Source organism: Peromyscus maniculatus, chromosome 1, assembly GCF_049852395.1.
Source record: "Peromyscus maniculatus bairdii isolate BWxNUB_F1_BW_parent chromosome 1, HU_Pman_BW_mat_3.1, whole genome shotgun sequence".
NCBI classification, from domain to species: Eukaryota; Metazoa; Chordata; class Mammalia; order Rodentia; family Cricetidae; genus Peromyscus; species Peromyscus maniculatus.
The window spans coordinates 153,555,748-153,576,168 of NC_134852.1; the positions used below are offsets into that span (position 1 = coordinate 153,555,748).

The 20,421-nt window shown below is 50.2% G+C and overlaps 1 protein-coding gene across 2 annotated transcripts in view; it reads left to right on the forward strand.

Annotated features, from left to right (window-relative positions):
- The first annotated feature begins 7,960 nt into the window (after positions 1-7,960).
- Positions 7,961-20,421, forward strand: part of Kcnq1 (potassium voltage-gated channel subfamily Q member 1) — a 330,113-nt gene continuing 317,652 nt past the window's right edge. For both annotated transcript variants that reach the window (XM_006977299.3, XM_076555691.1), the window contains exon 1: positions 7,961-8,452. In XM_006977299.3, coding sequence (XP_006977361.1) covers positions 8,067-8,452 — 386 coding nt within the window. In that variant the 5' untranslated portion in view covers positions 7,961-8,066. The remainder of the gene's footprint in view (positions 8,453-20,421) is intronic.

The following is a 20,421-nucleotide window of genomic DNA, read 5'->3' on the forward strand; positions in this document are numbered from 1 at the left end:
GAGGTGAATCAACTCCCTGTCACACAATGCCCACACATGGGAATGTTGGCAGCTGCTTCACAGTCTCTGGGTCACATAAGGGCCAGGGCTGGTCAGAGCACTCGAGTGGCATGTGAGATTCTCATGTGCTTCCTCCCGGCATCTGTGTGTCTCACAGACGAGATCTTCACCTCCTGAAGCTGAGGCCTTGCTGTCCATTGCTCCAGCCTTCCCCACGGTGTAACTAGCAAGGTTAGAATTACAGTAGGTACCTAGTAAATGCTGTTGGCAGCTGAATCATTCCTGCCTCCTCTTCTGTCCCTCAGTTGCCTTGCCCTTGTTCTGGGCTCCGCCCTTATGTGGGGCCATGGGGCTTCCCATGGTGAGCCCTTCCAGCTGTGTTGTCCAGTTTGTATCACCAATGAGGACAAGAGTTTTGCCTGGGACTGCCCACCATGGCATTGAATTTGGCTAGGGATATCCGACATATTTCTATCAGTCAAAGCTTGATGTCTTAGCAGATGCCCAGGATGGAGCACTGTTGGGCTAGAGGTATCTGGGAGGCTACCAGTCAAAGGATCCTGAGTGTGGCGGGCTGTGTTTTTGAACAGGCCACTACCACAGACTTCTGGGACTGCTCTCCATGACATCCACTTAGAAGGAGAGAAGTGGATTCTGAGGCAGATAGGGGTAGCTCCCTGAAAGAGGACCCTTCAGTATTTGCTAAACTGACTCTCCCAGCATAAGGCATGTGCCAACAGTCCTCAATTTTTTAAAGATCTTTCCTTGGATTTGGAAGATCAGTGCTGACTCCAGAACAATGTATAGAAGGGCTTTCCATGTCTACGCTGGGCCTCAGAGGTATAGGTGAGTTTCTGGAGACCCCAGGCAGCTTTACCAGAAGGCTCATCTAAAGGTAAGCACTATGGTAAGTCTCTGGTACCTCACCACTGACTTGGTGCTGGTGAGCGAATGAGGGGGTGCAGTTTGCCGAGAAAGTCTGCTCACCAAGTGACTCTCATATGGCCTGGTTAAATTGGGTATAGCTGTGGCCCTGTGGGGTGGCTCCTACCTCCTTATCGGGCTGCTCCCCTCTGAGCACACCCTTCCCACTGTGCTCTTAGGAGCCTGTCCTTGCAGCAGTCACAAAAGGCTATTTACGTGTGTCCAACACACATGTGCACTGCACATTTACACGTGACCCTCAGTATTCCCAGCTGGTTCCCAGTTTGGCATCTTGGAAGAGGCGAGTGTGGGTGGGTGTGGCCTGTGAGTAAGGGGTGGTAGAATGACACCATGCCAGCTCCTACCACTCTGCCCTCATGCTCCTGCACTCTCCTGGTCTCAGTGAGGCCCAGACCAATTCTCAGGGCTCCATGAGAGAGAGGAACACCCAGGAAGACCCCATTTTTTTGACTCTACATATGCGTAAAGACCAGCTCATGGGGCAACTTTCTCCATGAACGTGTGCTTGGATTGTCTGTCCAGCCTTCGCCCACAAGGCAAAACACAGTGGGTCCTTGGTACACCCAGTGAAATGACGTCAGATACAGCGTGAGTGGGAGGACAAGACATCAAGCCTGGAGGACTCTGGACAAGCCCAATCTTGCCTTTGCCCTACTGTGGCCCCAGAGTCCCTACATGGGAGGGAATAGTGCTGGGTCTTAACCAGTAGCACCACCTCAGTGCTTGCCTAGAGAAGGTCCTAGGTCCCCCTTCCCAGGCCTGAGAGCAAGCTGATTGACATGATGGATCTTTATGCGCTCAGATGAGGAGAGGACACCCCAGGACACTGCCTGTGAGGTGCAGGACAGATGGAAGATCAGCCCCACTGCTGGGTGTCCCATCCACAAGGGTAGTCCCAGGCCAGGAGGACCCACAGAGAGACAACAGTGACTCGCAGTGGTAAGCACCTGTTACTTATGCCTTTCCCTTGGCCATCCATCCATTTAGCATTGAGTGTCTACTGAATGCAGAGAGCTTTAACAGCAATTCTTCCCCAAGTGAAGAGTCCTGTGGGGACACCTTGAGCCCTCAGTGAGTGTTCTAGTTCGATTTATGTTTTTGTGATACAACACCCTGAAAAGAACCAACTTAGGGCAGGAGAGGCTTTATTTCACCTACCAAGTCACAGTTCACTGTTGGGGGAACTCAGTGTAGGAGGAACTCAAGCAGGTACTTGAGGCAGGGACCATGGAGGAACACAACTAGCTGGCTCAGTCACAGGCTCATACATAGCCCAGGATCATCTGCCCAGGGAATGGTACCATCATCATGAGCTAGGTCTTTCTATATCAATCAACCATCAAGAGAATCCGCTTAGGCCAATCTGGTCTAGGCAATTGGTCAATTAAGGCTTTGTATGTCAGATGATTCTAGGTTGTGCCAAGTCTGCTCACTACTTTACTCACCTCTACATGATGGCTCTATGGCAGCGCATACAAGACTTTGGGGATGAATGAATGGGAAATGAATCTGAAGAAAGATAACATCTGGGAAGTCTTTGGAAGTCTGACTGTCCCAGCATCCCTTGGCTGATAGACTCTGGTCCTCACAGAAGACATCAGCCCTAGTTTTCCTATCCTCATGACAGCCTCAGCGGCACCTCCTGTTGTTACCCTCTGACCTCACCAGATGCACAAGGAATGAGTGGGTGATGGGAGATGGATTGGCAGAAAGTCCTTAGAAAGTCAGCAAGTAGAATGGTGGGCACCGGGTTTCCATAACATCTCAAGGCTTGGAGATAGGTAGTGAGAAGGGGCTCTTCCAGGATGCAGCCTGGTGGGGTGTGTGCGCCCCCTCGATGACTGTGGGAGTGGGAGGTGCTTCCTTGGTAGAGGAAGAATTCTGTAGAGAGCAGGTGGTGCCCCGGAATCCCACATCCAGAGGCTCAGTCCTCCATGGCCTAAGCAATCTGCTCATTCTCTACCTCAAGAGATTTTTCTCTTCTTGGCTGATGGGCCCCTCAGGGGTGCTCACCCACCTCCACAGTAGCCATGGACTTGATCCCACCCTGCTACCACCCATAGGCAGGGCCTTTTGTGTTTCCTGATCTGGGGCCACCAGCCTTTACTTTCTCAGCTTTAGCCTCACCCTGAGCCCAGCCCATCTTAGCTCTGTGCTCACCGGTACACCTGGAGTCCATCATCCTTGGTTCCCACCCTGCTCAGCCACTGCCCCCTATTCTCTGGCCAGCTTTTTGGAGAGGACAAGGACCTCATAGCAGCTCCCTTCGAGCCTCGCTTCTGCCTCAGTGTCCTCCAGAACAGATTCCTTGTTCAGGGCAGGACAGGCATCCCCAAGACCCTTAAATAAAAACAAAACCTTTAAGTGTTGTGTGTGCAAATGCAAACACAAAGTGCAAATGTGTGTGGAGGTCAGAGGATAAGTGTGTGGGGGGTATATGTGTGTGTGTGTGTGTGTGTGTTTGTGTGTGTGTGTGTCTGTTCTCTCCTTCCTTGTGAATCACAGGGATCCAACTCAGACTGTCAGACTCAGTGGCAAGCAACTTTACTCACTGAGCCATCTCAAAGGTCCTAAGAGAGTATTCTTCTCTTTCTCCGTCTTGCCCCAGGACAGACCTGGGCAGTTATTAGTATAATTGAAAAATATGGAAATGTACATGAAAATAAAGAGCTCAGTATAATGCGTGCATTCAGTATAGCTCCAACAATCCCCAATTCAGAGGCAGTCTGGTTTAATCTGCACCTGACTCCCTATCCTCTTCCTGTTGATTGCTGCAAAGCAGTTTCCCTGCGTCACATACTCCTAGCCACACATTCTTCCGTGTGTACCTCTGGCAGGCATGGCCTCCTCGCACCCTGAAGTTGGTACAGAGAAGGCAAGGCAGGCCACATTTTACCCCACCCTCCCCTCTAATTTTCAGAACAATGAGCCAAGCAACTGTCCAAGGACAATGAGGACTTTCCAAGTCTCATTATGAACAAATTGGGTTTTAGGATATTTGGCATGCTTTAATCTGTATTTTTGTTTGTTTTTGGAGATAGGAGCTTACTCTGTAGACCAGGCTGACCTTGAACTCATGGAAATCCTCCTGCCTCAGCTTCCTGGATTCAGGGATTATAGATGTGAGTCTCTATGTGAGGCTTCCATAATTGTTTGTGCTGTTTGAATTCTTCTGCTATTACTCAGACCCTTCAAAAAATGTGTGTGTGTGTGTGTGTGTGTGTGTGTGTGTGTGTGGTGTGTATGTGTGCATAAGCATGGGTGTACATTTGTGGGAGGGCCAGAGTATGTATGTGCACAAGGGTATGTTTGTGTGAATGGAGGCCAGAAGACAAATTCCTGGTGTTGTTCCTCAGAGGCAGCCCACCTTGATTTTTGAGACAGGGTCTCTACATAGTCCTGGCTGTCCTGGAACTCACTGTGTAGACAAGGCTGTCCTTGAACTCACAGAGCTCTGCCTGCCTATGCGTCCTAATTGCTGGGATTAAAGGCATGAGCCACCATGCCAAGTTTATGCCCCACATTTTTATGTGGGTTCTGGGGATTGAACTCAAGTCCTTGGGCTTGCACAACAAGCATTTTACTGACCAAGCCACCTCCTCAGTCTGCTCCTTCCAAAGTTTTTAGTGGATATAAAGTAGTTTTGAGAGAAAATAACGGAGGAGATTATGGTACTATTTCAAAGTCACATTTAAAGATTTGTTTGTACTTCTTTGATTTTACATCTGTATCTTTTATATCTTGGTTCCTAAGGAACTCAAAAGGATTGCTTATTTGATATGTAAACATATATGTTTGATTTGTTCAGACAGTCGGCACTCCCTATCTCTAGGTTCTGCAACCCACACCAGGTGGAAGATATTTGAAAAACAAATTACATCTGGAATGGACTAGTGCAGACTCTTATTCTTTCCCCAACAGTATAATGCAGCAATACTTGAGCTGGCATTCCCATTGTGCTAGGTATTTTGAGGAATCTAGAGATGGTTTGAGCTATGCTGGAGGATATAGTAGGTTCTAAGATCAGACTATACTGTTTTATGTGAAGGACTTGAACACTGAGGATTTTTAGCCTGGGGGCATCTGGAGTGGGTCCCTGCCAATATTATTACTGATAGTTCAATTTGTGTGACTATGTTAGAGTATATAATTCAACAGACTGAAGGATACTGTATTGTGTGTGTGGTGTGTGTGGTGTTCATTCACATGTGTGTGCAGACGAATGCACCTGTGAGCATGCACAAAGGGCAGCAGAGGGTCTCTGGTGTCCTGATGTATCATTTTTTGCCTTGTTCTTTTGAGGCAGGGTCTCTTTCTTGCTCAACCTAGAGTTCAAGTTTTCCAGTTAGGCTGGAGCCAGAAGTCCCAGAGTTCCTACCCCTAACCCCTCAGTGCTGGGGTTATAGACATGCACAGGGTCACACCTAGCATTTATGTGGGTGGTGGGATCTGAACTTTGGCCTTTATGCTTGAGAGGCAAGCACTCTTAAGCACTGAGACATCTCTCTATCCATTTCTTGTCTTTTGCTAAATACAAGCCATGTTGCAGTACAAGGTTTGTGTGCTTATTTTCTCTCTCTCTCTCTCTCTCTCTCTCTCTCTCTCTCTCTCTCTCTCTCTCTCTCTCTCTCTCTCTCTCCCACTCTCTCCTACCCCAGGGTCTTATATAGCTCAGGCTGGCCTCACTATGTAGCTGAGGATGACCTTGAACTCCTGATACTTGCCTCTACCTAACTTCCAAGTATATGGATTACAGCTGTGTCTCACCATGTCCAGCTTCATTTTCTGTTTTTTTTTTTCCTCATTTGTCTTTGGGTTGGTTACTAGTGGTGGGATTTCCAGGTCAAAGGGCATATACACTTTTCCTAAGAATGCCAAGATGCCCTTCCCACCGGTGATTAGGAAAGCACCTGCCACCCTGGCCTCTCCCAAAGATTGTGCCGTCAAACATCTGGAGTTTTGCCAATCAGATAGTGGGCCACTGGTATCAGAGTGTACTTTTAATTTGCATTTTCTTGTTATGATCGAGGCTGAGCATTTTTTCTGAGGCACCAAGGCCACATGCCTCTTTCCCCGTGTGCTGGTCCTGATTCCAGCCCACTCTCCCACAGCACTGTCTGCCACAGTCTTCTCTGGCTTCAGATGCTCCTTATGTAGTAATGATATTAATCCCTTGCCTGTGGTGGTAAAACCTGTGTCCCAGCGTGTCCCTTATCTCTTACTTCCCCTGCGGTGGCTTTCCGTTTTATCTCCTGCTTCCGGATTTCACAGCACAGTGGGGCATGATTTGCTGAGTGACAGTTTCTTGAGGCAGGTGCTCTTCCTACTTTTCCCTGCCACCTCACCAGACCCAGGGCCTTGCACACGATAGGCACGCACTCTACCTCTGGCTAGCCTGGCGGTCCTCACCCTTAAGTTCTTTCTGCAGAGCCCTACTTTAACTTTTATACTAAAGTCTTTGATCCATCTATCCTAGTTTCCTTCTGGCTTTGTGGTAAACACCAGGATCAAGAACAACTTAGGTGAGGGGAGGGGTTATTTCAGTTTACTGGTAACAGCCCCATCTTCAAGGGAGGCCAGAGCAGGACCTCAATCAGGAACCCGGAAGCAGGCCGGCTCTCTATTCCACATAGCACTATCTCCCATCAAAGAACTCATTCACAGCCAAGGAAGTACAGCAGAGGGACGTGGCTTGCTTGCTTGTTATCAGGCTCATTCTTAGCCAGCTTTCTTATGTAGCTTAGGACCACCTGCCCCAGGAACGGATGCCACCCACAGTGGGCTGTGCCCTCCCACATCAATTAAGACAATCAAGACAACCCCCCTCAGACACACCCACAGGTGAATCTAATCTAGGTGGTCCTTCAATTGAGATTCCCTTCTCAGATGACTTTAGGCTGTGTCAAGTTGACAATTGACACTAACAAGGACACCACCCAAAAATCATTCTTGTGCATGGTGTGAGAGGTGGGCCTGGCTGATCCTTCATCTTCTCTACATGCCCCAACTACTGTCGATGCTTTACTGTTGTTTTGAGGTGGGTCTGATATAGCCCAGGCTGATCTTGAACTTGCTAGAGCGCCTGGGAGGATCTTGAGCTCCTGATCCTCCTGCCTCCACCTCCCGAGTGCTGGGATTATAGGTTTATATCACCACCTGGGTGCTTTAGAAGGCACACTTTTCTTCTGTGTTTGGGATATGGAGGTGCAGGTGTTGGTCACATCTGTGTGCATTGTCCTGGGATGTAGGTCCCCTTCTACCGCACACAAATTCCAGTGTAGCCCTCGTGAGGCAGCTCCCAAGAGCCAGTTGCACAAAACTTTTTACTCTGTTCCCATCCCCACTACAGTGCAACAGTCCCAGGACAAGAAGCTCCTTCATGACCCTGGGGAGGAGCAAATGTTTCTCCCTTTACTTGCCCAGGCAGCCCTGTCTACCAGCAAAACCCTCAATCTAGCCCCTGACTCGGCTAACTTTAGCCTGCTCTCACTGAGTGCCACTTATGGTGGGTCCTTATCTCCTCAATCCCACATCCTTAGTGGGCAGCGATTAGCATTTTTGCATTCGCCTCTGCCAGCAGGGACTTCTGGACACTCGAGGACACTCAGTGTTCTTCGGGCCAACACTTTCTCATCCCGTGTCCGAGAGTGTCCACGCGTATCCCAGGACGCCCTTCTTTGTGGCTCCTGCTCCCTCTCTAGGGTAGGTTCAGAGGGTGAGAAAGTGAGGGCCTGTGCTTCACCGGGTTCTTGGTGGTGGCACCTGCTAGTCCCTGAGCCCTGCAGGGAGGGCGGCCTCGGAGTGCGAGGAAGCACGTGCGCCCAGCAGGTGCGCACGGAGGGGAGCGCGGCGAGCAGCCTGGAGTGGAGTGGCATGGCGTGGCAGGTGGCCGGCTGGCTGAGCCAGGCTGCAGGTAGGCGCGTGGTGGCACCCAGGGGCGGGGCGTCCCGGGGGCGGGGCGTGCCATCCCTGGGGACCAGCCCCGCCCCCGCCCCAGGCCGAGCGGACAGCGGCCCCCCGTGGCTGGGCTGGCAGAAGCCGCTACCCGCACTGCGCCCAGCACCCTGTGCAGCCTTCACCTCATCTCCGAGGCGTGGCGCGTTCCGGGGTCCTGTCTGCCCATGGACTCGGCCTCGTCCCCGCCCAGTGCGGAGAGGAAGCGCACGGGCTGGGGCCTCCTGCTGGGCGCCCGGCGGGGCAGCGTGGGACTAGCCAAGAAGTGTCCCTTTTCGCTCGAGCTGGCTGAGGGTGGCCCGGTGGGCGGCACGCTCTACGCGCCCATCGCGCCACCCGGAGCCCCGGGACCCGCATCCCCCATGTCGCCCCCTGTGTCTCCCGCCGCGGCCCCCGCAGACCTCGGACCACGGCCGCGGGTGAGCCTTGACCCGCGCGTCTCCATCTACAGCACGCGCCGGCCGCTGCTGGCGCGCACCCACATCCAGGGCCGCGTCTACAACTTCCTCGAGCGCCCCACGGGCTGGAAGTGTTTCGTGTACCACTTCACCGTGTGAGTAACCTCCCCGCACTCTAACTCCTCTGGGCTGGTGCCGCTGCGCCCTAGCTGCGACCCTGAGGGAGGCAAGGAAAGGCTAATCACAGAAACAGAAATCAGACTGGTAGCCGGTTCCTTAAGTTCAGGGACTCTGCTGGTGGCTGAGAGGGATGTGGAGGGGGACACTTGGAACGTGGGGTACGCCAGCCCAGGAGTTCCCACACGCCAAGCTCTTGGGATGGAGGGACTGCCGTTAGGAGTTAGTCCCCACAGGAGTAATAAGCAAGCCGGGAGCTGGCCTTTTGGTGTGGGTCAGTTGTGACAAGAGACTCAGGAGCCCCCAGGAGTGACTGGGGTCTGTGTACAAACCCATCCAGGCCTTGGCGGGTGTTTCTGTCTCGGGCACTCAGAGCAGCAGGGACGTGTACAGGACAGATTGGCAGGTGCACTGGTGTTGCCCAAGATGTCCACAGGGGAGTGCCCACAGCTTCAGTAACCCAAGCTGATGAAAGTGGGCTGGATGCCCTGAGCCCAGCGGACACATTATCAGGAGTCCGCGAACAGCACCTGCTTTAGGTAATGGGAGGGAGCAGAGCTGCACCTGGCCTTCACTGCTTCCAGGTGGCTCTCATTCTCACAGGCTGCCTGAGAGGGGCAGGGCATTCCGTTTTTCAAGGGCAGGGGCACAGGAAGTCATCTCCAGGAATGGTCTGGCTGCCCTCCTTGCTGCCTCCCCCTGGCCACCTTGAGGCAGCACTTCCTGGCTGCCTGGCTTCTTGGTGCCCTGCCAGCCTCTGGCTCCGGATTCTACCCTGCCGACCCGCAGCTTTGGAAGCTCCATTAAGTGACCTCCTTGTGGCTTGTCCTGCCACCTGGGCAGGGCCCCACTGGGTGTCCAGGGTTCTGTTTACTCCTCTGAGGCACAACAAGGGCCAGGCTCACAAAGGTGTGTCTGATGCTGCTTGCCTTGCACCGGGAGACAAAGATCTTCCATGGTAGCCAGGGCAAGTCTCAGGACACCCTATCCCCACCGGCATTCTTGGTATGTCCTTAAGGCCACCCAACCCTCAACCTTGCCTCCCAAAGAGCCAGGACCCCTGAGATTTCATTGCTGGTCTTTGGGTGACAGGCTCTGCATGTGTCTGCAGTGGCAGTGGGTTTTTCTCGGGGTACAGGGAATAGTGTGCAAAGACCCCGAGGGGCCTTACCCTTGTAGGAATGTCTAGCAAACACAAGGCTTGCTGTTCCTCAGTACTTGCCTGCTGGGCCCTAAGATCCTTGGGATGAAATGGGCGGGTGCTGGAGAATCCTCTACCCTATTACCTCTTTGTCCAGGAGCTCCATTTGCCAAGGTGAGCAGCCTTCAGACACTTGCATGGTATCCTCCTGGGGATGCAGGTCGTTAGAATGAGCATCGTTAAGTTCCTGACTGTGGTAGCCTGGCCCTGGTGGAGGAAGAGGGCTTGTCCCGCCCCAGAGGAAGTCTGTGCTTACACTGTGCTTTCTTCCTGAATTGGATTGTTCAGCCCTCGGGAAGTTTGCTCAGCGGAGCTGCCTTTGCCCAACTTCCCCAGCAGCCAGGAGCCACACAGGGCTCTGGTGACTTTCTAGATTGGTGGCCCAAGGGCTTCGTTGTCAAGAAGAGGGAGTGAGATTCTGGCTGCTTAGTTGGCAGTTGATCCACCTTCCCCAGCCCTAGCACTGGCTGACCGTGGAGTTTAGTTACAAAGGGGAAGGAGTAAGCTGGGAAGGCCCTGCTGGGCACAGCAAATGGCTTGCCCAGACTCTGGGGAAAAGGAGCCTCATTTCCATCACCATCAGGAGGTAGGCAGGACCCTCTGGGTCATGCACTCTCCCGAGAGGAGACATGGCCAGCAGCTAGGAGTCTAGCCCCGTCTTCATGAAATGCATGGTGATGCTGGCTGCCCCTGGTGTGTTACTCTAAGTAGCAAATGCAGCTGGCAGTCAGCAAACTCTGCTCTTGGTAAGACGGACTCTAGACTGTACCAGGTGATGATGTTGCGGCTGGAAGGACAGACCTGCTCTTGAAAAGCAGGGAGTGAATGTGTGGGTGTGGGGGGGAAGAGTAGGAGTGAGAGCCAGTGTCCTGCAGGCTCTGGGGTATGCTTTCCCACATGCGTATAGGGAAACGGGCCCGGACATCCTGGCCCCTCCTTGGGGGACCCCTGCCTTGGCCCAAGTAGAGCAGGCTCTTCCTGTGTCTGTGCTGGCCTTCTCTGGCTGCCAGGGTCAGGACATGGCCCCCTGGCACTGCCCTTTGCTGTTTGGGTTCCCACCTCCTCACCCTAATCCTTTCCTGTGGCCCTTTGTGTCCCCGTAGAGAGGAGCTCCCTTCCTAGTTGAGGTCACAGGGGGTTAGCTGCCTTGCTGCTGGGCCTTGGCCAGGGTCAAGGGCAGATGTTCTACTCTGTCAGGCTGCTTGGAGATTTTGGCTGTGACTAACAGAGGGATTTGAGAGACACTGCCCACCTCCCTGGTTCTTGTCCCCAGCCTCTCACAGTCTTGGCTTGCTCAGTTCCCAAGAACTTTCTGCGGCTTTTGCTAGTACCTCAGGGAGTTGGTCATAAGTGGAGCTTGCATCTGCTCCTGGTGGTCAGTTGGGCAGGCCTTTTCAAATGCAGAAGCTGACTGTATTGGTTCTGACTCATGGAGTGGCTGCTGGGCAGTTGTTCAGCAGACCTAGGATGATGGAGACAGTGCTGAGGCGATGGCAAGGCTGTGTGGATGACCAAGTCTTCCCTTCTAGTCCCTGAAAGCATCTCTATTCTTTGGTCCTGGAAAAGAATACATTTTGAGGTGTCTCTTTGGGGCTTCTCCACATGCCATCCCCTCTGGGACCTGGCCCCTTGGTGTCATCCCCTGACATACCAAATATCCATACATACATCTCAACCTGTCCTCAGACGCAGCCTGGTATTTCTGTGTGCACTGTTGCTTGTATGTGGAGCCCTTCATCTTGGCTTGCCCTTAGCTGGGTGGTCACGGGCATCCTTTTTTGCCAGGGCTCTCAGCTAGGGAGGAGGAGGAACAATCCCATGAAACTCAGATCTGAGGAAGGGATGCTCTACTCTGGGGTCATGAGGCATGGGTACCTGTGCCAGGCCAAGGTGGTACTGGGAGCTACTGAGGCAGGAAAGGAGCCTATAGGGACCCATGGTGTTAAATGACCGAGGTCAGGCCCCCGCTGCTGTGGCCTGTTTCTGAGGGAGTTTGGTGCTTGGAGCCCTCTGGTGGCAAAGTAGGGTCCAGAACTCATGCTTCCTGGGTGGTGTCCCCTTTGCAAAGAGTGGTTGCTTATGGTGCACAATGCAGGATAGCATTCACAGTGGGTCTCCCTACCAAAGGAGAATTGCAGCTGCTTCAATCAGTGGTTTCTGAGTAATGAGATGCACAGGTTCTGGTCGTGACCTGCAAAAGGGCCCCGGCTCCTCACTCTTTCCTCAACACCCTTATCTAGGACATGGACCCGGTTAGTTCCACAGTCCCTCCCAGCTCTGACATCCCAGGCCAACCATGGGTGCCTGTGCACCCTGCTGTGAGGAAAGGTTGCAGAGAAGCTTCTGGTAACTCCTTTGTGGGGTGCCCAGCCCCCGCCTCTGGCAGGGGGAATGAAGGGATGAGTGCTACCAACAAGGGTCACCTGGATGCTGAACCTAAGGAATAGTTGCAGAGGGGAGGTGCCGGCTCTTTTGACCCTGTGGGGAAGCATGTGGAGTAACAGGTAGGGCAGGGGGAGGCTGTGGCCCTGCAAGGCCTCAGGGCCAGAGAGTAGGTGGTGCTAATGGGTCATCCCAGCTAAGCTCTGCTCACCCACCCCCAAGAACAAGATGTGTTCCCTTTGCTTCTTCCTGGGGGAAGTCCCTTTCTGTAGCAGAGTCCCAGACTTCTGAGGGCCACAGAGAAAAGCTGGTGGTTGCTCTATCGGCAGGGTGACTGTGGTGACCACGGGACCTGACTTTCCATGAGGCGGGACCTGACTTTCCATGAGGCGTCTGAGCACGTGAAAAGGCTGCCTCTGCAAGCCCTTTATCTTCCGCTGTGTGGCCCAGCCCCCTTCCCTGGACCTACCCAGAGGCCTCTTGAAAGGTGGAAGGGACCACAGCAGCGCCTCTGTCAAGGGCCTGTCAAGTGTGGCTACTTGCTGGGTGCAGCTGAGAACCCTGGACCTCCGAGAGGGCAGATTGCTGGCCTAAGGTCACACAATTGGACATGCCCGTGGAGCCAGGAGCTCCTGCCCCATTTACCATATGATGATCAGAACCAAGTAAGGAATGGTTGCTGTTCTTCTCGAAGGAGAGGTGAGAGTCCTTGGACAGAAGGAGCCTGTCTCCTGAGGATGCAATGGAGTCCAACCTGACACACGTCAGCCTTTAGTGCACACTCTGTCAAATGTTCAGAAGCTGCTTCCTCCAGAAAACCTCCCCAGGCAGAGAGATGCTCAGTGCCCCTGTCTGTCCCCCTGCCCTGCCTTCTCACACACGGAGAGTCCATTGGTAAAGCTGTCTTTTTTTGGTGCTAGCATGTATCTTGATGCCCCTGAGTGTTAAGAGGCCAGGCAGGCAGGCCGGCAGGCACCTGGAGCTGTCTGGCTCCTTTCAAGGACTCCTTGCTTTCTCCCTGCTGGTGTTCACCCCACCCTACAGCCTGGCCTGTGGTCGACAAGCCTGCTGCCTGGATGACTCTAAGCCCCACAGACGGGCCAGACTGATGACATCTGTCTGCAGTATTTTTATCCAGTGACATTCCTGAGCTTGGGAAAGTGGTGGGTAGAGGCAGACACTGCCAGAGGACCCTTCTGTGGCCTGGGGACAGTCCTGAGGGCCCCACCCATTACTGTTCTAATAAGCCAGGGCTTCTGTCTTGGCCACTGCCCTGGCTAAGTACAGGCAGATCTGAGATGGGAGTACATGGTGTTTGTCCACTTTCTGGCCACCTCCTGGGAAGTACCTGACTCTGGTTTATGGGAACTGAGCAGAACACACCTGGATATGGTTCCCGAAGGATCCAGGCAAAGGCAGTGTGTTCTGGAAAGGAGACTGAGCCATTTGTAGAATCCTCCTCCCCATGTGTCTGCCAGGTTACCACCTATAGCAGAAATGTGAATGTGTATGTATGTGCAAATTCACAGTGTGTGTGTGTGTGCACACGTGCACGCGTGCAAATGCACAGGTGTGTGTGTATTGACCAGAGGACAACCCTCTTCATGTGACTTATCCAGCCTTCTCACCTTCATTGGCTAGAGAGAGACTTCTTTCTCCAGTGGCTGCTCTTTCTATCTGGGCCAAAATTCAGCTGGCTGCAAAGACATGGATTGCATTCTGGGTCTCCCTACATTTCTATTGTGTTTATTTTTAAAAATCAATTAACATGTGTGCGCGTGCATGTGTGTATGCTTGTGCCTGTGCCTAAGTATATGTATGCATACCATGTACATGCAGGCAACCTTAGAGGCAAGAAGAGGACTTCAGATCTCTGGGAACTGGAATTACAGGCAGCTATGAGTTACCACGTGGGTGCTGAGAATTGAACCCCAATCCTCTTCAAGAGCAGCAAGTGCTGTTAACTGCCATCTTTTCAGCTCCATATTGTGTGTATTTTTATACCAGGTCCATGCTGCTTTGCTTATTCAAGCTATAAAATATTGTTTGTTTTTTAAGATAGGGTCTAATGTAAAGTAAGCTGACCTCAGACTCAGACTATGTAGCTAAAAAAGATGACCTTAAACTCTTGAGACTGTCACTACCTTCCAAGTGCTGGGATTAAAGATGTGCACTGAACACCCTGCAATATATAGTATCCCTCCATCTATTTAAAACCTCAGTCTCTCATATCCTTTTTGCCTCAGATTGAACCAGGGCCTTGTGCATGCTAGGCAAGCTCTCTGCCAGCTGAGTCACATCCCCAGCCTGAGGATGTTTCCAAGTTATGTATTGTGCTGTCTCTCTTTTGTTCCAGTTTCCTAGCCTTGTTCTTTTTTGATCCAATTTCCCAGGCCATTTGGGTTCTTCTGTGGCCCCATATCAATCTTAGGACTTATTTTTAGTCCTGTGGAAAAATGCTGCCGATACTCTGGTAGTAACTATATTGAATCTCTACATTGCTTTCTGCAGCAATGGGTATTTTAATAATTTCCTTTGGAGCCATGAACACGGTATGATGGTCTTCTGCATCATCAATTTCTCACGTTGTAATGTTCACTGTAGAGATATCTGCCTTTTTAGTTATACACATCCATCCTTTGTAACTAGCATGAGCAGGCTTTGTCTTGATTTTAGTCTTAGCAAGTTAGTAGTCCAGATATAGAGGGCTGATGATTTTTAAACATTCATTTTGTTCTCTGCATCTTTGTTACATTCCATGACTAGTTCTAGTGTGTGTGTGTGTGTGTGTGTGTGTGAGAGAGAGAGAGAGAGAGAGAGACAGAGACAGAGACAGAGAGACAGAGAGACAGAGAGAGACTTTGCAGTCTCCTGTTAACAGATTTTTCTTTAGGCTGCCAGCTCACAAATAATGATACAGAAACCTATTATTAATTATGAAAGCTCAGGCTATAGCTTAGGCTCATTCCTAATTATCTCTTATAACTTAAATTAACCCATTTATATTAATCTACATTCTATCATGTGGCATTACCTCTCTTCCATCTTGCTCCTGCACCTCCTGTTTCCTCTCAGAGTCTTCTGACATATCTGCCTTTCTTCTTCCCAGAGTCCTCTCTGTCCCTGGAAGTCACACCTAACCTCTTCCTGCCTAGCTATTCGCCATTCAGCTCTTTACTAAACCAATCAGAAGGTGCCTTGGCAAAGAAACATCTTTGCAGTATAAACAAATATTCCACAACAGTCTCTCATGTGGTCCATCCTGCAGGCCATTCCCTGTGGTGAGAAGGTGTTTGTTCTATGGCTGTGGGTGAGATGCTCTGTGAGTGCCTTGTAGGTCCTTTTAGTCTATAGTGTACTTTATTATCCTCATTATTATTGTTTGTGTATATATTGGTTTTTCAAGACAGGGTTTCACTCTATAGACCAGGCTGTCTTGGAACTCAGAGATCTGCCTGCCTCTACTTCCTAGGTGCTGGAATTAGAAGCGTGGGCCACCACTGGCTGGCTCTCTAGTGTACTTTAACTCCAGGGTTTCTCCATTAACTTTTTCCTGGACTGCCTTTCCATTGATACAATTTGTCCTTGATTTGTATTAGTTTGTTATTGGTACAATCTGGTAGAATCTGTTTCTCCATTGGATCTAATGGTCTTTGCTTTATAAAGTTGGGTGCAGGAATTCACCTGTTGGCTCCATCCCTTGCCATTAGAGAGTGGGCTTCTCTGTCTCTTTTCAGTCTGACAGCTGACTTTCCTGATGTAAGTGTGACTACTGCTTGCTTTTGTTTTTGTTTGCCTCAGTTGAGCCTCCCATCCCTGAATTTTCAGAATTTTCAGTCTCTGTGTTAGTTACTTTTCTCATTGCAGAGACAAAGCCCCTGAGAGAAGCCACTTCAGGAAGAAAGGATTTAGTCTGGCCAGCAGTTTGAGCTAGGGGGAGACCAGAGACATTTATTTTTGTTCAGGGTACCACATGAAGCCTTTCTTATAGGACCAATCTGTTGAAGAATTCTTTCAGTTTTGCTTGCTTTAGAAAGACTTTTATTTTTTTCTTTTCTGAAGGATAGTTTTGCTGGGTATACTATTCTTGGTAGGCAGCTTTTTTTTTTTTTTTTTTTTTTAATTCCCTTTTAGGACTCTGGCTGTACCATCCCATTCTTTTCTGACCTATAAGGCTTCTGCTGAAAAGGTTCTCCATTAATTAGTTAGTCTAATGAAGATTCCTTTACATGTAACCTGATACTTTTCTCTTGCTGTGTTTAGAATTCTCTGCCTTGTATTTTTGGTAGTTTGATGGTAATGTTCCTTGTAGAGTATCTTTTTTAAATTTTTTTTTTTTTTTTTTTGGTTTTTTGAGACAGGGTTTCTCTGTGTAGTTTTTGGTGCCTGTTCCAGACCTCACTCTGTAGACCAGACTGACCTCAAACTCACAGAGATCTGCCTGGCTCTGCCTTCGAGTGCTGGGATTAAAGGCATGTGCCACCACTGCCCGGCTTAATTTTTAATTTTATGTGTATTGATGTTTTACCTGTATGTATGTCTGTGTATGGCATGTGAGCAGTACCTGCAGAGCCAGAAGAGGATACTAGCTTCCTAGAACTGGAGTTACAGATGGTTGTGCATTGTTATGTGGGGGCTGGGAATCAAACCCAGGCTCCCTGGAAGAGCAGCCAGTGCTTTTAACCACTGACCACTCTCTCCAGCTCTGTAGAGCTTTTGGTTGTATCTATTGTAGTTCTTTGAACTTCACAGGCTTAAATGTCTGTTTCTAAAAACTGTGATGTTTTCAGTAATTGTTTTGTCGACTCTTTTATTGAGTTTCTATGTCTCTTCCCTTCTCTTCTCATTCTGAAACACCTACAATGTACCTATTTACTCACTTTCTGGTCTCCTATAGGCCTTGAAGGTTTTCTTTGCTTTTGCAGACTTTTTTGTCTGACTTTCCTTTTCGTTAGACTTGTTTTCAGATTCAGAAATTCTTCTGCTTGATCTAGTCTGCACCGAGGCTCTTAATAATGTTTTTTTTTTTTAATTTTATATGTCACATTCTTTCATCCCAGATACCACCCCAAATCTGACTCTTTACTAAATTTTTCATTCATATCACAAAGCATTTCCCCAATTTTATTAAATTGTCTTGCTATAGTCTGTATTGTATCTTATAAAATTTTCTTTAAAAAAATCACTAGTTTGAATTCTTTGTCAAGCAGTCTATCTTTTTTCTTTTCTTTGGGATGTATTGCTAGAGTTACTAGTTCCTGAGTGCTCCTTCACTTCTGTCCAGAGGCCTTTGGGATGCCGTATTCTCTGACAAGGTGATGCTCTGCTCTTGACTTTAGGTGGGCTGTGCTCTCATGCATGGCCTCTAAATGCAGCCCCTAGGAAGCACTTCCGGTGGCTATTCTTTTCCCATCTCAGGCTCCTGGCCACCTCATCTGTAGGGTACAGACTGGGGAGCAGGCCCTAGGTTTCCCCTCCATGTCTCTTGCAGGTGGGCACCCTTCTCTGTACCTTCTCTACACTGTGTTCTTGGGCAAACTGAAAGGCCACGCAGAGCACCCCTCCAGAGTACCTTCTCCTGGAACTTGCGATCAGAAAGCCACAGTCAGGGTTCATCAGCTGCCTAGAGACCCAAGCCACCTCCAACTTCTTCAGGCCTTGACCCTTATAGAGAAGCCCCTTCAGCAGCCCAGAGACCCCACCCTACCTTGGGCTAGGAGTGCTTCTTACCCATGCTGGTTGCAGCCTCTCTGAGAAGGAAAGGCCCTCCATCCCATGTTTCCTTCTCAGAAGTACCTCATCCTCCTAACAGAGAGGAGAGTGTGGGGGTACCAGGGGAAGCCCACTGGTGTCTAAGCATCCCCAAGGGGTCATGTGCTCAGAGCACCTGACCTTGGCAGAGTGTTCTACTCTATACCATCTTTGCCTGTTTCTTTGTGAAGCATATCTATGCCCTTGGCTATGATGGCTTAAAATGTGGTAAAACATGAAGATCTGGTGGTTAAAGAAGCATGCTACTGGCATGTGGCCAGGCAGACAGCCAAGGCAACAGAGCTTTACATATCCATATAAGGAAATGCAGCATCTCAAACCAGATGGACATCATGAGGGATATTCCATCATCTGACAGCCAAAGCATAGAGCAGTCAAATGGTGCTCACTGGACACACAGCATGCTGAGATCGCTTCCACGTGGGCCAGAGAACCAGTTGTGTGGAAGATCCCATGTGCACAGGACATCATGCAACTGTGCAGGGAGCAGTCCCAGGTCTTAGGGTGCGTCTTCAGTGAGAAAGCCACCATACAGCCAGGTGTGTTGGAACACATCTGTAATCCCAGTGCTTGGAGGCTGAGGTAGGAGGACTTCTACAAGTCTGAGGCCAGCCCTGGCTACACATCAATGCATTGTCTTGAACAAAACAAAACGAATAAAAATTGCCTCCAAGAGCCAGGAGAGGAGGAATGAAATCCTTGTTTTATACACTTGACTGCAGATCACATAAATATAACATATTGTGAGTAAGAAAGAAAAAAACCAAGCTCAATTAAAAGCTTCAAATGTTTTTTTAGACAGGGGCTTACTTTGTAGCTTTCTGGCTTGCCTGGAACTAAATAGGTAAGATCAGGCTGGCCTCAAACTTACAGAGATTCACTTGCCTCTGTTTCCTGAGTGCTGGGATTAAACATGTGCTACCAAGCTGAGAAAATGTATCTTAACTAGAAAAAAAAAAAAACAAAAACAAAACCAAAACCAAAAACAAAACCAGTCCCCATTGATTAAAACAAAGCAGGTGTACCAACAGGTAAATGCTGACTCTTAAGAAAGGACTAGTTTCAGGTGACATCTCTACACTGTTTTGTCTTTGGGACAAATGCACTTCTCTCAGAGACCATGCCATGGGGTGGCACCATTTCCCGGGGTTCTCTGAGGCTGCTGTTTGGAATTGTAGGTGAGAGCGAGGGCATAGTTATCATGGCAATAGGTAGAGGACATTAATCCTGAATCACCCTACACGTGAGTGACTGGTGTCAGTATTCATTCGCCATAGTTAGATTTTTCAGCTTTCCGGAAAGGCAGGAAACAAGGCTTGCTCAGCAGCTGTGAGCCCTCTTATCCCCAAATTCCCTTAACCCCAGAGATCTTGAACTCCTAACATACAGCTGAGCCTCCTGCCACAGCAGGTGCCAAGCCAAGCCTGGAGCAGGAGGCAAGGCTATGGACAGTGTATGCCAGGGCATGTCACAGGACTGGAGAAAGCCTGAAGGTGTGCCTTGTTGGCACTAACAGCCGGAGTGGGTCAGAATGCATTGTAGGCATTAAGATCTCAGTCGTGTTAGTGACTAAAGGGCAGTTTGGGAGATGAACGGATTTACCCAGATCTTACCCAGCACATACCTATCCTGCTTTCCTCTGTAGCAGTAACCAGGGGTACCAAAGCACAGAAGAGGTCCCATTTCTTTGGGGTTTACTTATGCCTAAAACCACACAGGGCTGAACTGTACCATCATGGGTCTTGGTGAGATCACAATTCAGCTTCGAGCATCTTAGCTACTACCTTTCCCAAAATCTAGATGGGTGAGACAGTCTAATATTGGTGTAGAAATGCTCCACCAGGACCCACATTGCCAGCACTACTGGAGGAGTGAATGAGCTGGAGGCAGCCTCCAGATCAAGCTTATGGGAAAGAAATACTGGGGCCAGAAGAACATGCTTTGGTGGTAAGGGTGGAGATGAAGTGCATACGTCATGATGGAAGGGACCTGTAGGGCTTTGGTGAAGAAATAACACCAAGATATATTCAGGGGAGGTGGGGAGGGTAGAGGGATTTGGAGAGTGTGTCGCATGCGCCCTTCTTGGGTCCTGATTAAACAAATTGCAAAATCCACTGTTTGAGATTACCTCTTGCTGGAGGTTATGCGCTTTTCTGCAGTGAGTGCCACCTGTTGGGTCTGTGTGTCCTGGTTCCTGCCTGCTATGGGAGCTGGCTCTGCCCAGTGGGAGAGGGTGGGGTTGCTGTGACCCTTTTGTGGCTAGCTTGCTCCCTGGGGACAGGATGTCAGGAAAATGCTGGGGTGGAGCAGATAGACTGAGGCTCATGCCCGGGGCTCTGGTGCTCCTTCATGGCAGCCCTGTAATGTCAGCAGTGAGATGGAAATGCCAGGCTTCCTGGGGAGTAGCTGGAATGACCTGTAGTGTCTATGGTTACAGAGTTAGTATAGGGCAATGCTGAACGCTGCCAGGAACTGGCCCGGTTCATGTGACCGGTTGGGTCCTTTGAGGACTATAATTAGGGAGCTAGGCAGTGCTGAGGAGAAGCCGCATGCCCACCTGTCCCAGCGAGCCAGAGAGCTGTGGGGAAGCAG